This window comes from Phocoena sinus, chromosome 1 (assembly GCF_008692025.1).
Source record: "Phocoena sinus isolate mPhoSin1 chromosome 1, mPhoSin1.pri, whole genome shotgun sequence".
In the NCBI taxonomy this organism is placed as follows: Eukaryota; Metazoa; Chordata; class Mammalia; order Artiodactyla; family Phocoenidae; genus Phocoena; species Phocoena sinus.
The window spans coordinates 33,348,975-33,368,027 of NC_045763.1; the positions used below are offsets into that span (position 1 = coordinate 33,348,975).

General features: G+C 49.8%; 1 protein-coding gene across 1 annotated transcript; it reads right to left on the reverse strand.

The window, feature by feature from the left end:
* Positions 1–1,360: 1,360 nt before the first annotated feature.
* Positions 1,361–2,716, reverse strand: CITED4 (Cbp/p300 interacting transactivator with Glu/Asp rich carboxy-terminal domain 4). Its single transcript, XM_032639483.1, is given in 3 exon segments — positions 1,361–2,191; positions 2,193–2,266; positions 2,269–2,716. Coding segments are annotated over 3 exon segments (555 nt in total). The 5' UTR covers positions 2,459–2,716; the 3' UTR covers positions 1,361–1,900.
* Between the last annotated feature and the right edge of the window lie 16,337 nt (positions 2,717–19,053).

Consider the following 19,053-nt stretch of genomic DNA (forward strand, 5'->3'; position numbering starts at 1 on the left):
CCCTTCCTCCCCAACCTGTTTGAGGATATCTCCAGTATCCTAGGGGAGACCTTCATTCATTGGCCAAACACCTCTGTTGCCCACTCCACGCCTGTCCTGGTGGCTCGGGAGCTGGTGCCGACAGCGTGCTCTGGGTGAGCTCACAGGCTCGGAGGAGAGGCATGCCAACAAGCTCGGCACGAGGGTGAGGCCAACCATGGGGCACAGAAGGTCACAGCTCCATGTTCCTCTCCACAGAGTCTCTGGAATTCATTCTCTCCTCTCCAGCCCCACTGCCTTGTTTTGCCCTGGTCCTCAGCCTCTCCTCCATGCTTTCCATTCCTCTCTTCCTGCCTTTCTTCCACACCCCTGAAGCACCTAGGGATCTTTCCAGAGAGAGGCAATAGCAGAGGGTGGCCAAGAGCTCATGCTACCAGGTCTGGGCCAGCACCACATCCTTCGTCTGTAGAACAGACACTGTGCCTACCTCCCAAAGTCCCCGTAAAGCCAACAGACCTTTCTAGAGACCCCATGCCTTCCCGTACAGGCCCTGAACTTGTGTGCCTCCCTGCCTTTGAGTGGGCTCTCCACTTGCATGCCATCTTCTCCAAGTCCTAAAGACGTACTCATCATTCAAGGCTCTTCTCACCACATCAAATACCACTGGCTCCCCGAAACCTGAACTGACCTGACCCCTTGCACCAGCTGAAACCACTTCCTCCTCTGGGTTTGCCCACTGGGCCATCCTACCTATTTTTTAGTCCTCATCCCGCTCTTGTACCAAGATGAGTTGATCTCCAGGCCTGTCCCCCCTACTCCCACTTGGACTGTGACTCCTTGAGGGCATGATTAGCATTGTGGAGTAATCATCATTAGCGTTTACTGAGGGCTGCCTGGGTGTCTTGCACTGTGCTAAAGGCCTCCCACTGCATGTGATCCTCACAGCCACCTAAGACCGGGCCCATCTGTCTCTGAGGAAACGGCTTCAGAAATCTCAATGGATGGTGTCTTGAACAAGAGAGAGAGCTCTGGTTCAAAGCCAGAACCTGAACCCTCAGGTACACCCCGCTCCCCTCTAGCCTCCATGCTGAGCAAACAGTGAGGGCAGCACCCCCAAGCTCCCCCCACCCCTCCCAGGAGCCGGGAAGTCCGTCTTTGGTGCCTTTGGGTTACCTTGCCACGCAGTGGCGGCAGCCTCTGCCTTCCAGATTATGACATAACAATTGCACAACTCACAGATATTTTCGAAAGAAACTGTCAGTTTCCTCTCCTGACCACTGTCAGGGGCTGTGTCCTCCATCCCACCCAGGGCCTCCAACAGCCTCAGGACTCTAGAAGCCAAATATAGCTGGAGTTATAAGGAACGAAAACACCAGACTGGAAGTGACCCAGTTTTATTGTGGTGCTGGAGGTCAGATGGGGTATTGCTCCACTCCGCAGGGGTGAGGGCTGTACATTCTGCCCCTCCCCAGGGCGGGAGGCCCAGCGACCTCAGGGCCCAGGCAGCGGGGTGGGGGCCTGGCAGGTGGGCGGGCTCCAGGCACCCAGTTACCACAGTGGTTTGCACAAGGGAAAGGGGGAATCAGGCAGGGGCCTGGGATGGCTCAGATTGGGGGTTGGGGCGGGGGAGGGTCCGAGAGGAGAGGACACAGAATCTAAGAACTGGGAGTCCGGAAGGGGGCGTCCAGTCCCCTTCACTTTAACCGCTGAGGCTCCGGGCAGAGATGAACCCAAACTGTCATTCTGCAGGAGGCAGGGCCTGGAGTGAGGCCAGGCGTCCCAGCCCGGCGTCGGCTCTGGTGCACTAACTTTTGCCTCCACCCTCACGGAGGGTGCGTGCGGGGTCCAGGCGCTGGGTGCGGAGTCCGGCGGGAAGGCCCGCCTCCTTCTCTCGGGCACGCAGGCAGGCGCCCGGCCTCGCTCAGCAGCTCACCGAGCCGGCGGGCTGCGCCGACCCCAAGTCCGAGAAGCAGTCGAACTCGCTCTGGCCCAGGAAGAGCTCGGGCAGATCGCGCACGCGGTGCAGCCCGAGCTCCAGCTCCAGCGACGTCAGCGCCTCCTCGTCGATGAGTTCGGCGTCCATGCCCCCCAGGGCGTGCGCGGGCGGCGGCAGTGGCGGGGCCGGGGCGCCTGGCACCGGCTGCGGGCCCGGAGGTCCTTCCGAGGCGCCCGGGGGCGCGGTGGCGCGGCCCGGGTACAGCGTCGCCACGGGCCTGCAGGTGCGCGCTGCCAGCGGCCGGCGGTGGCACGGCCGGAAAGGGCTGGAAGGCAGGCGGCGGCCCGAAGGCCCGTACGCCAGGGCCCCCGGTGGAGGCGGCGGCGGGCCAAGCGGAGCCCCCCGCGGCCGCAACCCACTGTCCAGGCCCGGGCCCGAGTAGGGCTGCAGCGTCCGAAGCGCGTGAGGGCCATGGGCGGGCGCGGCAGGCGGCGGCCTCGGCACCAGGCTGTAGCCCTCGGCGAGCATCAGGTGGTCTGCCATGACGGCGGGCCGACTGCCGGCAGCGGCGGCGGCGGCGGGCCGATGGTCAGGGTGGGCGTCCCCGGGTCCCGGCCAGCCGTTTCTCTGCAGCGAGGGATCCGAGCCCCTTGCCTTCTCCGCACTTCAGCCGGGCAAAGGAAAACCGAACCCGACTCGTGCTCCTGAGCAGCCCAGGACACACCGAACTCAGAGCTCTTGTGCACCCCAGCTCAGGGCTGAAACGACCCTGCACACCTACACAGTCGGGCTGCTAGACCTCCGCGTCGTGCCCCCGGACTCGGCGCCCTCTTATATTCAGAGGCGGGGCTGCCCCGGTCCTGGGCGCTCATTGGCTGATGAGACCCTCCTGGGAGGGCCGCGCCGCACCTCCAGGAGGCCTCAACCCCGCCCCTGTCAGAGCTCCGCCCTTTGGGCCTCAGGCCGCGCCTCCGGCTTTGAGTTCTGTCTGGGAGCGGGGTGTTTGGCGCTTTTCAAATGGTCTGGTCTTGGCTGCCCTACGCTTAGTCTTGGGGCTGACTGGGGCCAAGCCTGCACGGACCAGGAGGTGGAGTAGGGGGGCCAGAGGTTTAGGCCCCCAGAACTGCAGGATCACAAGCCCAACCTCTTAACCTCTTAATTTTCCAGATTAAGAAAACTGGCAAGGCTCAGCGGCAGAAGGGGTTTCCTGGGAATACACAGTAAAGCCTTGACAGAAGCGAGACTCGAACCCAGGCCTTTTGATTGCTACCTCTACACAGGGCACAGGCACCTTGGTGGTGCAGGGTCCGCGGAAGATCAGCTGCCCGTCCCCGTAATCCTAGGAGAGCCAGTTGCTCCTCCTCCGGCTCCCACTCCCTTGTCTGTGGAAGCATGTACTGAGTTGTTATTAAAGTAATTTATGGGCTTGTTTCCTGAAGGACTTGTTCATCTTCATGTCCTCAGCACGTAGCCCAGAGCCTGGCCCAGAGCAGGTTTTCAGTAAAAGTTGGATGAATGAACAGATGATGGAATGAATTGCAACTCATTCCCCTGAGCTTCAGTTTTTTCATCTGCAAAACGGGACAACGACAGCACCAATCCCACTGGCTTGTGGTGAGGGTTAAATGAGGTGATGCGTGCACAGTGTCCAGCACAATGCCTGGTGCACGGTAGGTGCTCAAAAATGTACCTCAAATGAATGAAAGGCTGGGTTTACTTCTGTCCCTAGAGATCTTCCGAGTGGGGGATGTTGCACCTTCCCTTGATAAGAATAGTTATAACTTGGGTGTTAGAGTGCTATATATTCTACAAGCATCTTCCTGGAGGCAGGGCATGGATTATCAGCCCCATTTTGCAGATAAGGAGACTGAGGCACATAAAGGGGAAAGTGAGTGTCTTGGGGTCATACACAAGCAGAGTTAGCATGTGAATGCCTGTGTCCTTAGAGCAGCTGGAGTCTTTCCTGGTGGCCAAAAGACAACTTCCTGAACTGTACCCTCCACGTGTTTGCCACTCTGCCCCTCCCTTCTCTGGCTCTCCTCCCCTGGTAGTGTCCTTGGGATTTCCTGGAACCTGGGTTTATCCAGTTTGTGCAGAGGGGAGAACCCTAGAGTGAGAGTCCAGGGGCCCAAGTTCTAATTGTATCTCTACCACCCACAGGCAGTATGACCGTTGGGTGTCACGAGGGGATGTCACTTGGTTCCCCAGGGCCTCAGCTTTCTACTCAGTGAAAGGGAGATTGTAGTCCCTGCCGTGTCACCTGAGAGCTTGTGAGAAGGTCACAAGTGACCACGGGTGTGATGACATTTTTTGCAAAGTGTAAAAGCTGCACATGGGAACTGAGTCTCCTGAGTCCCTCTCCAGTAAAGATTTCACACAGAAATTCCTAAACCTGGCTGCACCTCAGACTCACCCGGAGGGGTGGAGGTGGGAGGGAAGCAGGAGGCTTTGAAAAATACTGAATTTCTGGCCCCACCCAAACCCCTGACTCAGACTCTCTGAGAGTATTTTGAATCATAAATTTGTATTTTTACAAAGCACCCCTGGCATTCTGACATAGTTGTCTAAGGACACCAACATTTGGGAGCCAATGTGCCACTGAACAGTTTTCCTTTTTCAAAAAAATGTGGTGTGTGTGTGTGTGAATAATGTTTTAAAAGGTCTTTAATTTAGTCAACAAGTATTACTGAGCATGTATTCTATGCCAGATATTGATCTACAAGAGGTTTTCAAGCTTTGGGGATCAAGTAAGTCTTTGAGAATCTAATGAAAGCTACTGACGGAAAATTAATAGAAGGAAACCTCACTGAAATGGAGTTGGGAGCCCAGAAGCGGGAGCTCTTACAAAGGTGCCAGTGGGGCATCAATACAGATCCTAACAGGAAGAGACCTACCTTGCATCTCCAGCAGGAAGTGACGCTACTTTCCAGTAGAGGAAGAAAGATTTTTCTCCTCGCCTGGTAACAGCTCAGCCAATGAGAGACTGTCACAAGTCAGCCAGTGAAAAGTCGCTATACTTCAAACTCCTAGTTTCCTCCAATGGATTTTTTGTTTATAACAACACTTCCAACTTTCCTCCTCCTCTATAAAAGAGTTTCCTCTCCATTGCTTTACCTGGACTTGTGTGAGGTTCACCATAGTTGTATGTCCGAAGTTACAATTCTTTGCTGCTCCTGAATAAACCTGTTTTGCTGGTAAAATGACTGGCTGTTTTATTGTTTTAGGTTAGCACTACAGACATCGTGGTCACAAACTATTGCATAGAAATTTGGCAGTTAGCTGATCCCTGGAGGATCCAGGGGGTCCTCAGGGGTTCATGGGGTCTGGGTTAGAACCACTCTTGGGTACCTGGGGACATATAGTTAACATCAAACTAAGTAAAATAGTTATTCACATGTTAGAAAGTGGTAGACACTATGGAAAAAAGGAAAAACAGATTAGGGAGGAGATTGGGGGTACAGGGGGGCAGTGTGCAGTACTGCACAGAATGGTCAGGGTGGGCCTCACTGAGACCACAAGGTTTGAGCAAAGACTTGGAGGAGGAGAGGGCAGTAGCCACGCGGTGTCTGGGGCAAACTGGTCCCAGCAGAGGGGACAACTGGAGTGTACTGCTAAAGCTGTAGTACCAGGGACTGAGGCATCAGCATCACCAGGGACCTTGTTAGAAATGCACATCTGGGGCCCTACCCCAGACCTGAATCAGAAATGGCTGGGGCCCAGTCACCTGCATTTTAATCTACCCTGCAGGTGATTCTGAACCCGTGAGTTAGGGTAAATCCTGGAGGCAGGTGTGAGCCACAGCCAGGAGGGAGGGTGGCTGGAGCAGAGGAAGCTTGGGGTGGGGGATGTCAAAGAGGTCCGAGGGAAGAAGACCACGTGAGGCCTTGAAAGGGCCCCGTTAGGCCCTGTAGGGACTTTGGCAGGGGAACGACGTGATCTAATTTACGCTGTGAAAGCGCTGCACTGGTTGAACCTGGTTTCTTTCTAGCATTTCCATGAATTGCTTCCTTGCTCTGCTTGGACCGCCCAGGCACAGTCATCTCTCGGGTCTCATGCTGTTCCCTCTGCCTAGGATGCTGTTCCCTCAGACATCCACATGATTCACTCCTTCCCTTGGTTCTGATCTCCTTCTAAATGTCCCCCCTCAGAGGGACCTTCCCTGACCACCTCTATCCCACTCTGTTTCCTCACCCTGTTCTGCTCTTCTTTTCAGCACCTACCACCACTTGGCATTATTTCAAAGACTCTCTCCCTCTCCCTGAGAGCAGAGGCCTTGCATCTCTTTTTCTGCACCGTATTTCTAAGGCATTAGAATGGTGCTTGGCGCATAGGAGGGACTTAATAATTCATTGAATGAATAGATTAGGCAGAGTGAAAATTATTATCTTTTTTAACAAAGAAGAAAACTGAAGCACAGAAAATAACGCAGGAAGTTGGCCAAGGTCACAAGGTGTGTGTGGTGGAACAGGGGCTGGAAGGGACATTTGTAGTCCTGGAGCAGGGCAGTCCCCACTGATCCAAGCTGCTTTTACCCCAAGCCATGTCTTCATGAGCCCATGGTGTGGAGCAGGGGGAAAAGCCCTTGAGTCTACCTGGCATGAGTTGACAGGGCCACATTAATCCTTGACCCACTTGGGCACTGGTCACTGGTCACCAGTAGAAGGAACTAGTAGCTCCTAGGGACCATCTTGTGTCACCAAGTGAGAATGCAATTCTTTCCTCTTCTTCCTTGTGTCCAGTCCTTCTTCTTGAGGAGTTATAGAAAGATCCACCCCAAGTGGCTTCAACTTGTTTCAAAGACCCCAGGTTCTGGTTGGCAAGAACTTTTGGGTTTTACTCTTGCGGACAGCCCCATTTCTAGCACCCGAGGCAAAGATTGCCTGAGACTGGAGGGCTCAGGAGTGGTACCTAGGGAAGACCTCGCTCTAGAACCTCTGAGCTGGCTCCCCAGTCCCTGGCTGAGCAGGGTCCTCAACCCCGCCGAGCAGCTTGGCAGACTTGGCATTTAACCCCGGAGGCTGCTCTGAGACCTGAGCTCCAGGCTTTGACTGGCAGGCAAAGTTCATCTCTTCTGCAGCTTTTCCTCAAGACTGTAGAACAGGGGAGATATTTCTACAGATACCCTAAGGGCCACGTCCGCCAAGAGCCCCTAGAGGGTGACTTGCAGCACTGTACTAGATGATCAGGTGACGAGAAAGAGGCTACTGCACGAGGTCATAACAAGAATAGTAGTAGCTAATATTTACTGAGTGTTTACTGTGTACCAGACATGAGCTGGATGCCTTACGTGTAGTATTTTTCAAAATATATTTATTTATTTATTTGGTTGTGCCGGGTCTTAGTTGTGGCAGATGGGCTCCTTTGTTGCGGCTCCAGGGCTTCTTAGTTGCGTCATGCGTGCAGGATCTAGTTCCCAAACCAGGGATGGAAGCCAGGCGCCCTGTATTGGGAGTGTGGAGTCTTATCGACTGCACTGCCAGGGAAGTCCCTACATGTAGCATTTTATTTAAACCTCATAATCAACCTGTGAGTAGTTACTATCGTTCCCATTTCACAGAGAAGTGACTTGCCCAAGGTCACACAGCTAGTAATGGAGGAAAGAAGTGTGGCAGTGCCACTAGTTTCCTCCTAGTGTCACTCTCTCTTTCTTCTTTACCAGCATGCCAGGTAAGCTCCTGCCGCGACAGCTCCAGGTCTCCCCTCTGGCAGAACTATCTGCTCCCTCACCCCGTATCAGCGTGTCTAATTCCCTCACCTCCTTTGAGTCTTTGCTCAAATATTACCTTTCTCTTGACTACTCCATTTAATTGTAGTGGTTTCCAAAAATTTCCACAAATTATTTAAGAGACCGCCTCAAATTCCCCTCTCCTTAAATGTGCGATGGACATAGTGACTCACTTCTGACAAATAGAATATATAGCAGAAGTGACAGTGTCATTTTCAAGACTAGGTCATAGAAGATATTGTGGGCTTCTCCTTGCTCTCACTCTTGAATCATTTGTTCTGGGAAAGTTAGCTGACAAGCCATGAAGACACTCAAGCAGCCCTAGTGGAGAGGCCCACATGGCAAGGAACTGAGGTTTCCTGCCAACAGCTAGTGAGGAACTAAGGCCTTTTGCCAACAGCCATATGTGTGATTTATCTCAGAAGTGGACCCCCCCAGCCCCAGTCAGCTTTTGGATGTCCACAGCCTCAGCTGACATCTTGTTTGCAACCTAGATAAGCCAGCTGTGGATTCCTGACCCACAAAAACTGAGGTAATGCATGTCTGTGGCTTTAAGCTCCTAAATTCTGGGGTAATTTGTTACATGGCAATAGATAACTAATACATTATTACCTCAACCAGTTCCTTGTCCATCTACCAAATGGGCCTGATTTTGCTCTAGTTGTAATTTTTTCTAAGCAGTTATCATCTTCTAACACATTAAATAATACTCTTATTTATTACATTTAATTGTTTATCCCCTCACCACTAGAATGCCAGCTCTACACAGGCAGGGATTTTGTCTGTCTCATTTATCGATTTATCCCCAGCACCTAGAAGAGTGCCTGACATTATATTTCATTAAAAAATGTGATACAGTCATCCGTTCATATCCACGTGGGGATTGGTTCCAGGACCCCCGTGAATACCAAAATCTGCAGATGCTCAAGACCTTATATAAAATGGTTTAGTATTTGTGTATAAGCTACGCACATCCTCCCATATACTTTAAATCATCAGAGATTGCTTACAATACCTAATACAATGTAAATCATTGTAAATACAATGTCAATATTTGCCAGCATGTGGCAAATTCAAGTTTTGCTTTTTGGAACTTTCTGGAATCTTTTAAAAAAGTATTTTCGGGCTTCCCTGGTGGCGCAGTGGTTGAGAGTCTGCCTGCCAATGCAGGGGACACGGGTTCGAGCCTTGGTCTGGGAAGATCCCACATGCTGCGGAACAGCTAGGCCCGTGCTCCACAACTACTGAGCCTGCGCGTCTGGAGCCTGTGCTCGGCAACAAGAGAGGCCGCGACAGTGAGAGGCCCGCGCACCGCGATGAAGAGTGGCCCCCGTTCACGGCAACTAGAGAAAGCCCTCGCACAGAAACGAAGACCCAACACAGCCAAAAATAAATAAATAAAAAATAATAAATTAAAATAAAAAATAATTAATTAATTAAAAGAAAATTATTTTCAGTCTGTTGTTCGTTGAATCCAAACATGCAGAACCCGCAGATGTGGAACTAGCGGATATAGAAGGCCGACTGTGTTATCATTATAAGACGATTCTTATATTGGAAAAATTAAGGTGCAAAAAGAATTCATTGGTCTGAGGATCAATAAAATATGATTGTAGGTGCTCAGTAAGTATTAGAATATGAAATGACAGAGTGCTGATTTTGATGAGAGCAGCAATGTGCCCAGTCAAAAATCAGACACATTCCCGGCCAATGAGTTATAAGCAGAAGAGGCTGGGTGGGGCCTCCTGGAAAGCTCTTTAAAAATAGATGGAGGACTTCCCTGGTGGCACAGTGGTTGGGAGTCTGCCTGCCGATGCAGGGGACACGGGTTCGTGCCCCGGTCCGGGAGGGTCCCACATGCCGCGGAGCGGCTGGACCCGTGAGCCATGGCCGCTGAGCCTGCGCGTCCGGAGCCTGTGCTCCGCAGTGGGAGAGGCCACAGCGGTGAGAGGCCCGCGTACCGCAAAAAAAAAAAAAAAAAAAAAAAAAAGATGGAATTATGCAGACGAGGTAAAGCCACAGAGACAAAATGAAGATTGGTGGTCGCCAGAGGCTAGGCAGCAACTGCTCAATGGGTACAAGGTTTCCTTGGAACTAGGTAGTTGGTGGTCTACTACATGGTGAGTATATTAAATGCCACTGAACTGTTCACTTTTAAATGGTTAATTTTGTGTGATATGAATTTTATCTCCATTGGAAAAGAAAAAACAGATGGATTCAGCCAGCGCTCATTTTTTGTGCTTTGCCTTTCATCCTTTCCTGCCAGGGATGAGGATGTGATGCCTAGAGGGGCAGCAGCCATTTTTTCAGCATGAGGATATAACAACAATGACAACCACCACAACAACTAACATTTATAGAGCACTTAACGTGTGCCAGATTCTGTTCTAAGCTCTTTACGTATATCAGCTCACTTAATTTTTACAACAACCCTATACAGAAGGTAGTTATTCCCATTTTATAGATGAGAAGACTGGTACAAAGAAGAAACATGATGGCATATGCTAAGGATGGCAGAGTGGAGTCTAGGAGGAGCCTGGGCCCTCCATGTACTATGGAGTCTCTGTAGCAGTCCTGAAAGCCCTACTTTGGTCTTCTTACTATTTGAAAAAAAAAGGCGCTATTTAGTTAAGCCATTGTAGTTAGGGTTCTGTACCAGGCATCCTGAGATTCAGAGTCAGGTGTATCTGACTTTAGTGCAAGTGAACCTGACGTCTATGCTCTCTTAGCCTGCAAATCAGTTATCAAGGGCTGTTTGGTCCTTCTGATCCCACTTGGTGGTGCTCCTCTACAGTAGAGATGGGGGTCTCCCTCCACTTTGAAGCCCCATTGCCCAGTACAGGGCCTGGTCTGTACAAAATAGTGCAGTGTGATTTGGGGATTAGCAGTTTGGACCAGGGAAAGGAACTTGGAGTGCAGGAGGGAGACGGTCCCAGCTGTAAAGCAAACATCAAAGATGCAGTGATCTGTGAGGTGGGGGAAGATGTCACGGAGGCGTGAGCCTTCTCGTATGGGCTGGATCTGGACAGATGGAGAAGGCAGGGAAACGGACTTTCTTGACAAAGAGCACAGCTTTTGAATGGAAACACCAAAGCGTGAATGTACACAGTGAAGTTCAGGAAGTACCAGGTGGCTGGGAGGGGCCAGAATAATGGTCATTTGTATCTGGACAGGGAGAGATCAGACCTGAATGATGAAGGCCCTTGAAAGTCAGCACTCATAATACTGAGAGTCACCTGTGCAGAGGTTTCTATGTCTTCTCACAACAACCCAAGAAAGAGAAAAGGCAGGAGGTGTTTCACATAGAAAGGAACTGAGACAGAGAGAGGGGAATCAGTTTGGCTACTGTTGCACAGCTAGCAAGTGCCAAGGGTGAGACTTGAACCTGGGTCTTTTAACTTCTGTCCTGTGTTTGCCTGCTTAAGCAAGGGATTGTCAGCAGCTCTGTGTGCAGGGAAGGGCCATAGAAGGGCTCTGAGCAGGGGAATGGTGATCCTCCTGTTGGTACTTTCTCTCTCTCTTGCCAGTGGAAATGGACAGGATGGATTTGAGGTAAACCGCTGGGGCACGGCCACACACTCATTCATTCCTTCATTCAACAAATACTGAGTTCCTACTGTGTGCCAGGTACTTCCTGGCCTCATAGAGCTTACAATTTAGTGACAGGAGAGACAAGAACCAAGTGATAAAACAAAATGATTACAGACTGTCAAGGACTAGGAGAGGACAAGCAGGGTGATTCTACTTTAGGAAGAGGGGTCAGGGCCTGCCTCTTGGACGGGGGACATTAGGTTGAACCTGATAAAGAGGAGGAGCCAACTCTGCAAAGAACAGAGGAAAGATGTTCTGGGCAAAGAAGCAGCACATGGAAAGGCTCAGGTGGGAAACAGCTGGTGCATTTGAGGAACTGAACAAAGGCCCTGAGGCTGGACGCTGGTGAGCCAAGCGTCAGCGATCAGAGAGGTAGGCGAGGGCCAGGTCAGCTGAGGAGCTGAGTCAAGGGCTTGGGTGTGTTTCAAGTGGGATGGGAAGTTGCTGGAGCCAGGAGGTGCCCCAACAGGACCAGAGTCCTGTGACCCTGTGGAAGAGGCGGACTGGTAGCAGGGGGAGCTCAACCACTGACAGCGGAGTCAAATTTAATAGGGGCGGGGCCATTAAGTTCTAAAATCAACATGTAAGGCAAAAATCACGTGTAGTCCTTAAGGATCCCCTGTGGAACTTATTACATGTACATTTTTGCATGTTCAATCTTTATAATAATAGGTATATTTGTATGTACTATATGTAGTAACATACAGTGTATGAATAATCATACATTTTGGAAAAAACACATATTCAAAATATAATTTACTGTTACTCTTAAACACACAAAAGGGAGAAGTAAAGGCAAGAGTCATCTAGTGCCCATGTATATTTGCGTGAGACTCCCTGTAATGGATGCTGTTGGCACCCCGCGTGGATCCCCTTTCCTGGCTAGCGCACCTGCCTGCCACCTGCCGGGATGTTGCTGCTAATAGCACAGCGGCCTGCTTCTCTTGAGAGTTGCCCTCAGTCAAATGGAAGCCTCCTCTTCCCTCACTCCAGCCCCCACCAGTCCTAGGGACTGACTGATGAGGGTACAATAGACAAGTCTCCTTGCCTCAATGTGACACTGACTCTGTAGGGCAATGGCCCCAGCGCTCCCCGTGAGTCAGGTTGGAACTCCAGCTTTCTGTGAGCCCCCCTTTCTTTTCCTCACTCCTCTTCTCCTGAGAGCTCAGCTTCTAGGGGATCTGACCTAAGACCCTCCCTTGACGTGCATGCCTATTAGGTGCTGGGGGCTGAGGTCCATTGTCCTATTTAATCCTCACAATAACCCTTGGGGGGACACTCCTCTGAGAAGTGACCCCTTCCTCATTTTACCCATGGGGGTCCCCGTTATGCTATATGACCCACCTTTGCTGGACAGAGCCCCCTATGCCATAGACCAGAGCGGTGGAGCTTAGGCCCAGCTGGACCAGATTCTTTCTCCCAGTAGTTTGGAATTGGGACTTGAAGACAGCAGCCAGACTGAATGAGGTTGGCACCGTCACACATAAACGTCTGAGTGAGCTCTGCGGGCAGCCAGCTTTGGCTACAGGCACCAGATAAATGGAGGAAACCCATCTGCAGAGGGAGAAAAATGAAGCAAGCACAGAGGGTAGAGAAATGAGAGGCGAGATGGGGAGGGAGTCTTGCCTGAATTTCTGGTAGCTTTACAGGGGGACTGTCAGGCTCACGTGCCCTTCTGCCTTGGGGTTTCAGGAGGTGTCCTGGTCTCCTGAGACAGTCCTGATTTTGCTTAAGCTAGCTCGAGAAACATAAAAAGTGTTGGGTCAGATGGGGAGTTTTGTCCCCATTTTACAGATAATGAGAAGAATACTCAGGAAGGGTAGTCGCCAGCTTGTTATTATTATTTATTTATATTATTATTATTTATTATAATATAACAATTATTATTTATTTATATTATTATTATAATCACCAGCTTATTATTTCTAGAACACAGCCGGAAACTGGCACAGCTAGAATTCATTGCGGGGTCTGGCTCATTCCTAGGTCAGGTTCCTTCCCCTGCTCATGCCTGCCCACTGGGCACAGGGCTCTGGGCACGTGGATGCTGCATCTTTGAGCATCCCAATTCTGGGCTGGCAGAAATTGCTTCCTTGGGCTCAGGAGTTCCCAAGCTGCTTCGAAGGTGGCAAGGGTGTCCCCTAACCCTGGAACCTGTTACTTCTGACCTGGCATCCACAGATATCCTGTGAACACGCGGCCTGTACCAAGCTTTGTAGCCAGGATCAAAGGATGGCCACAGAGCCCTGGACCCTCCCCCTGAGGATGACCTTGACCTGTGATTGCTGTGTCAGTGGGACCCTGAGACCCTGCACATCTGTGGGAAGGGGAGTTTAGCCTGAGTGGCACTTCCTTACCAGCATCGCCCATCCCTTAAGAATCAGGCTGATAAAGAGCCACTGCTGAACCCAAAGCAGGTGTGATTAATCACTTCCTTCTCCACACTGCTGCCACTGCATCCTGTGTCTGAGTCATTTCCACATCCCTGTACCTAACGTGGTGCCTAGCACAAAAAAGGTATGGGGGCACTTTTGCTGTATTAACGGCATTGAATCTTACACTGTTGGACATTGTGTCCACTCGACGCCCTCGATGACACTTAAAGCAGCATGAGGGTAGGGCCCAGTTTTACTCTGTGATGGGGGAAGGGCCAGTATGGTGCAGTGCAAGAGCGTGGGCTCTGCAGAGAGTCAGGAGTATTTGGTTTGAATTCTATGTCTGCCCCTCTGGGTATTGAAATCTTAGGCAAGTTATTCCTCCTCTCCGAGCCTCAGTTTCCTCATCTGTGAAATGGGGGTGGTAATAATAACTATGTGACCATGAGGTCAGGAGGATTTAGTGGGATAATATATCTAAAATTCCGTCACGGGCCTAACACAAGGTAGGAGCTCAGTGAATATTGATTTTTCTCCACTCTGGTATTTCTCACAGTGCCTGGTATATGGCAGACATTTAGTAAATGCTAGCTCATCTTCAGGCCATCCTGGACCAAGCAGGTCAAGCTACCAGCTGACAGCAATGGCATGAATGGGCCCAGGAGATGCCAGCAGAGCCCAGCCCAGCATATAGAATCAAGAGCTAATAAATGGTTGCTGTTTTAAGCCCTAAGTTTTGAGGTAGTCGTTAAGTTACTAGGTAAGTTACTAAGTTACTGAGACAGACACTGAAGTTGTAGGAAGGGCTGGGATGGAGCTGGTCTTAGGAGCAACTGGAACTAGCCCTCTCTCTCTCTGTCTCCTGTCTTTGGTTTTTTCTAAACGTTACCTTTTTTCTCTTTCACAGCACAGTGATTTTCTTCATGGTGTAGAAAATATAGCTGAGTTTTATACTTTGTGTCTTTAGCTCATGGAGAAAAACTGACTCCTTTCCCTGAGTCTGCAAGTCCCTGGGAAAAGACCAGTTGGCTCAGCTTGGGTCAAGCCCCACCCCCACCCAGTGATGGAATGGGGAGGGCCAGATCACAAAGCACATCCAGATGACACATACTGAGCACAGGGCGGGGCCAAGCACTATTCTAGGGCAGGACAATCCTATCTGAGCTGTTATATCTGTTTTGAGGAGAGGGAGCTGAAAACTGAGGCACAGAGAGCTGGAGTAACTTGTCCAAGGTCACAAAGCCAGAAGGAGGTGTAGCCAGGATTCATACCAAGACTGTCTGACTCCGGAGCCCACACCCTTATCAACCACACTGCTCGCCTCTCAGATTGAGCTCCTGAGGAGATCCAAAGGATTGAGGGGTGGGCAAGGTGGAGGCCCTCCAAGGAAGGAACTGGAAGGCTTGGCCCAAAGAAGGGAAGCCTCCAGGAGGCCTTAATCACACTGTCTTCAGGTCTCGAAATGGCTGTTTTCTAGGTAGTGAGAGTGGAACATTCTGGGTGACCTCTGAAAATGAACCTAGGACTACTGGGAAGTAAGTTCCAGTTTAGTGGAAGGAACTTCTGTAGAGTCAGAGGTGTCTGAGGGTAGTACGGTAGCTTCTGGAAATGTGAGTGCCTCGTTGCCAGGAGTTGGAGGAGCCCCATTGTCAGGGGAATGGGTTCGAGGATTCCCGCTGTCCCTCTCTCTTCCCTGTACCCTGGAGGGTACAGCCTGGGCAGGACAAGAGGAAGGCACTTGGGGGTGGGAAGCTGGACTCGCTCAGTGGTTCCCAGATCTTTGGATCAGTAAACCATCCCCTTCCAAATTACAGCAAGTGCTGAAAGGCTGCTAATTTTTTATTTCGCCAAGTCAGGACATAAAACAGCCCAACTAGCCAGCCAAACAAACCAATAGCAACTACCAGCCCCCTACTTCACCATTTCATAAGAGGGAAGCCATTTCAACACCAAAAAATCCAAACAGACATAATCTCTGAATAAACTATTGTTTTCTTTCAAGGATGAGCAGTTGACACATTTGCATAAACACGACCAACAAAGGACTTACTAAAAACCAATCTGTAGGCAGAAAAATTAGGGCCTAACACTTTGTCCAACATGATTATGAGCTAATATGATTGTTTTCTTGATACGAGTTTTTCTGTTTGAGGATCTGGAATTGCCAAGACAAAGACTCGTTTGGGGACTTAAAATGTTCCACTTATTGTTGAAAATCTTGTTTTAAGTGGGAATATTGAGGGAACTGGAAGCAATACGCTTCCAGTGATTTCATCTTGCAGGTGAACTGAGAGGAATTAAGGAAAAAATAGCTTCTGGGTTTCTTCAGCCCCTTTTCCCTTCAGCGTCACTCCACCCCGCCGGACCCTGCTGTCTGGGGGTAGGGGTAGGGGGAGCACAGGAAGGGGTTGCCTGAGGGCCAGGGTCCTTCTCGCCCTGCTGCCACCCCAGTCTATGCTGCTTGAGGACTTGGCCGGCCAACGCTCAGCAGAGGGGACGTTCAAACTGTCTCAGATTCGTGTGCCTGGTCTTTAAGAAGGACTGGACCAGACACCCTGCAAAACCCCTTTCCAGTCAAAACTGTGTCGTTCCAACAACTGGTTCTTAGACTCCCTGAGAAGCCCCTATGGCAGCCTTGATTTGGCTGATTTTATGAAAAGAAGTCCATGAATGAGGAAGGATTCTGTTTTTATTAATAATAGTAACAGTAGCCAATGTTTTATGAGCCTTTTCTCTGTCAGGCCCCACACATGCATTATTTCATTCAGTTCTTACAACAACCCTGCAAGGTATGTACTAGGAGTGTTCCCATTACATAGATGAGGAAACTGAGGTCCAGGGAGGTTGCTGAAAGTCACACAGCAAGCACCTGGCCAAATTGGGCTTTATCCCTGAAGGAGTGCTAAGGTTTCACTCTTAACCACTGTGTCCTGTTCTAAATTTCCTTCTCAAAATGTGGAGCGGAATATTGGTGGGAGTGGGGCTGGAGAAACAGGGCCTATATCTGCCCATATCTCTGTAAAGATCTGCTGTTTTCCAGCAGATGGAGGCTGCTGTGATCATCTCCAGTTACCCTGTGGGTGTGACCCGCCTCCTTGGCTGGTGTGTAAATTCCCTGGGGGAGAGTCATGTGTCCCCTTGAATCCCTAGCCTGTCTGGAGACTATGGGATAGGGCGCTCCCCCCGGAGCCTGGCTCTGAGTTAGGGGAAAAAGCTGGGCCAGGCAGGAAGAGGCAGCTGGGGTTTCCTCAGGGTGGGTCGGCCTGGCTTTTGCTGGGCTGGAAGCCAGCCTGAAAAGGAATTTCCCAGTCATGTCTTTTTTGTTTTAAATTTATTTTTGGCTGCACTGGGTCTTCGTTGCTGTGCGCAGGCTTTCTCTAGTTGTGGCAAGCAGGGCTACTCTTTTTTGCCGTGTGTGGACTTCTCATTGTAGTGGCTTCTCTTGTTGCGGAGCACGGGCTCTAAGTGCACGTGGGCTTAGTAGTTGTGGCTTGCGGACTCAGTTGTTCCGCGGCATGTGGGATCTTCTGGAACCAGGGCTTGAACCCGTCTCCCGTGCATCGGCAGGCGGATTCTTAACTACTGCGCCACCAGGGAAGCCCTCCCACTCATGTCTTAATTCTGTCTTCCTTGTGGAGCGAGCACACCATTGGAAGATGGACTGGGCTCTTCACTTTCCCAGAAAACAGCTGTTCAAGGGAGAACAGGAGACTTGAGGTACCTTCCATTTGGGGAGGAAACAGCGCTGTCTCATAAGGTAGCAGGGTCTGATTCTTCCCTCCTGGGAATATACCCCAGCAACTTCACAGCCGATTGGTGCCCAGGGAGGAAATCTTGGCTTAGCTGTGACCACCAGCTGTTTATCCAGAGTTGTGTCATAGAAATACAGTGTGAGTCATGTGTGAAATTGTAAATGTTCTAGTAGCCACCTTTTTTAAAAAAAGAAAACAGAAACAAGTGAAATGAATTTTAATAGCAAATTTCATTTAACCCAATACATCCAAAATTACATTGTTAACATGTCACCAGTATAAAAATTAGTGAGGTATTTCACACTTTTCATATGAAATCTTTGAAATCTGCTGTATTTTATGCTTACAGCACAATTTGGATGAGCCACACACCAAATGCTCAGTAGCCTCGTGTGGCCAGTGGCTACCACATCAGACAGAGCAGTTTTACACCATGGATTCTGGATGCGAAGACCTGGAAGTCTCAGAATTTTTGTATCCTAAGATTGCCTTTGGAAGGATTTCAAGGTCATCCAGTCACACCTGTCACAAATAAGGAAATGACTTTCCTCAAGGTGACCTACGGCCCCTAGCAAAGCTGAAGTCCACACCTGGGTGTCTGTGTCCCAGGGTCAGATAACTCCCCTATCCCATCAGCCCCCTGCCAGTGGAGATGCTTTGCTGACAGGCTCCATCAAGGTGTAAAAGAGGGGCAAGAGGTGAGGCGGGAAGACCCTGGAAGGAGGAAAACATCCTCTCCTCCGCCACCTTCTCCCGTTCTGGAGGGAACGTCTGGGCACAGAGTGGGCAGGAATTCCTTTCATGACCCCTCAAACCTGAACATAAACTCAGGCCCACGTCCTCCCTTCTGATTCTTCTCTTTTCTTTTCATACATATTGCTGCCTTCAACAAGTTAGACCCTGTGCTTGGTTGCAGATAAGAGATAGGTCATGGGAATGTAAATTGGTGCAACCACTATGGAAAACGGTGTGGAGGTTCCTCACAAAACTAAAAATAGAGTTGCCATATGATCCAGGAATCTCACTCCTGGGCATATATCCAGACAAAATTATAATTCAAAAAGATACATGCACCCCTCTGTTCATAGCAGTACCATTCACAATAGCCAAGACATGGAAACAACCTAAATGTCCATTGACAGATGAATGATAAAGACGATACGTTATGTATGTATATGTGTATATATATGTGTGTGTGTGTGTGTGTGTGTGTATGTATGCATGTACACACACAAAATGGAATACTACTTAGCCATAAAAAAGAATAAAATAATGCCACTTGCAGCAACAAGGATGGACCTACAGATTATCATACTAAGTGAAGTAAGTCAGAAAGAGAAAGACAAACACCACATGTTATCACTTATATATGGAATCTAAAATATGACACAAATGAACTTATCAACAAAACAGAAACAAATTCATAGACATAGAGAACAGGCTTGTGGTTGCCAAGGGGGAGTGGGGTGGGGGAGGAAGCATGGTCTGGGGTTAGCAGATGCAAACTATTATATGTAGAGTGGATAGACAACAAGGTCCCACTGTATAGCACAGAGAACTATATTCAATATCCTGTAATAAACCATAATGGAAAAAAATATGAAAAAGGATATATATTGATATATGTATGTATAACTGAATCACTTTGCTGTACAGCAGAAATTAATCCAACATTGTAAATCAACTATACTTCAA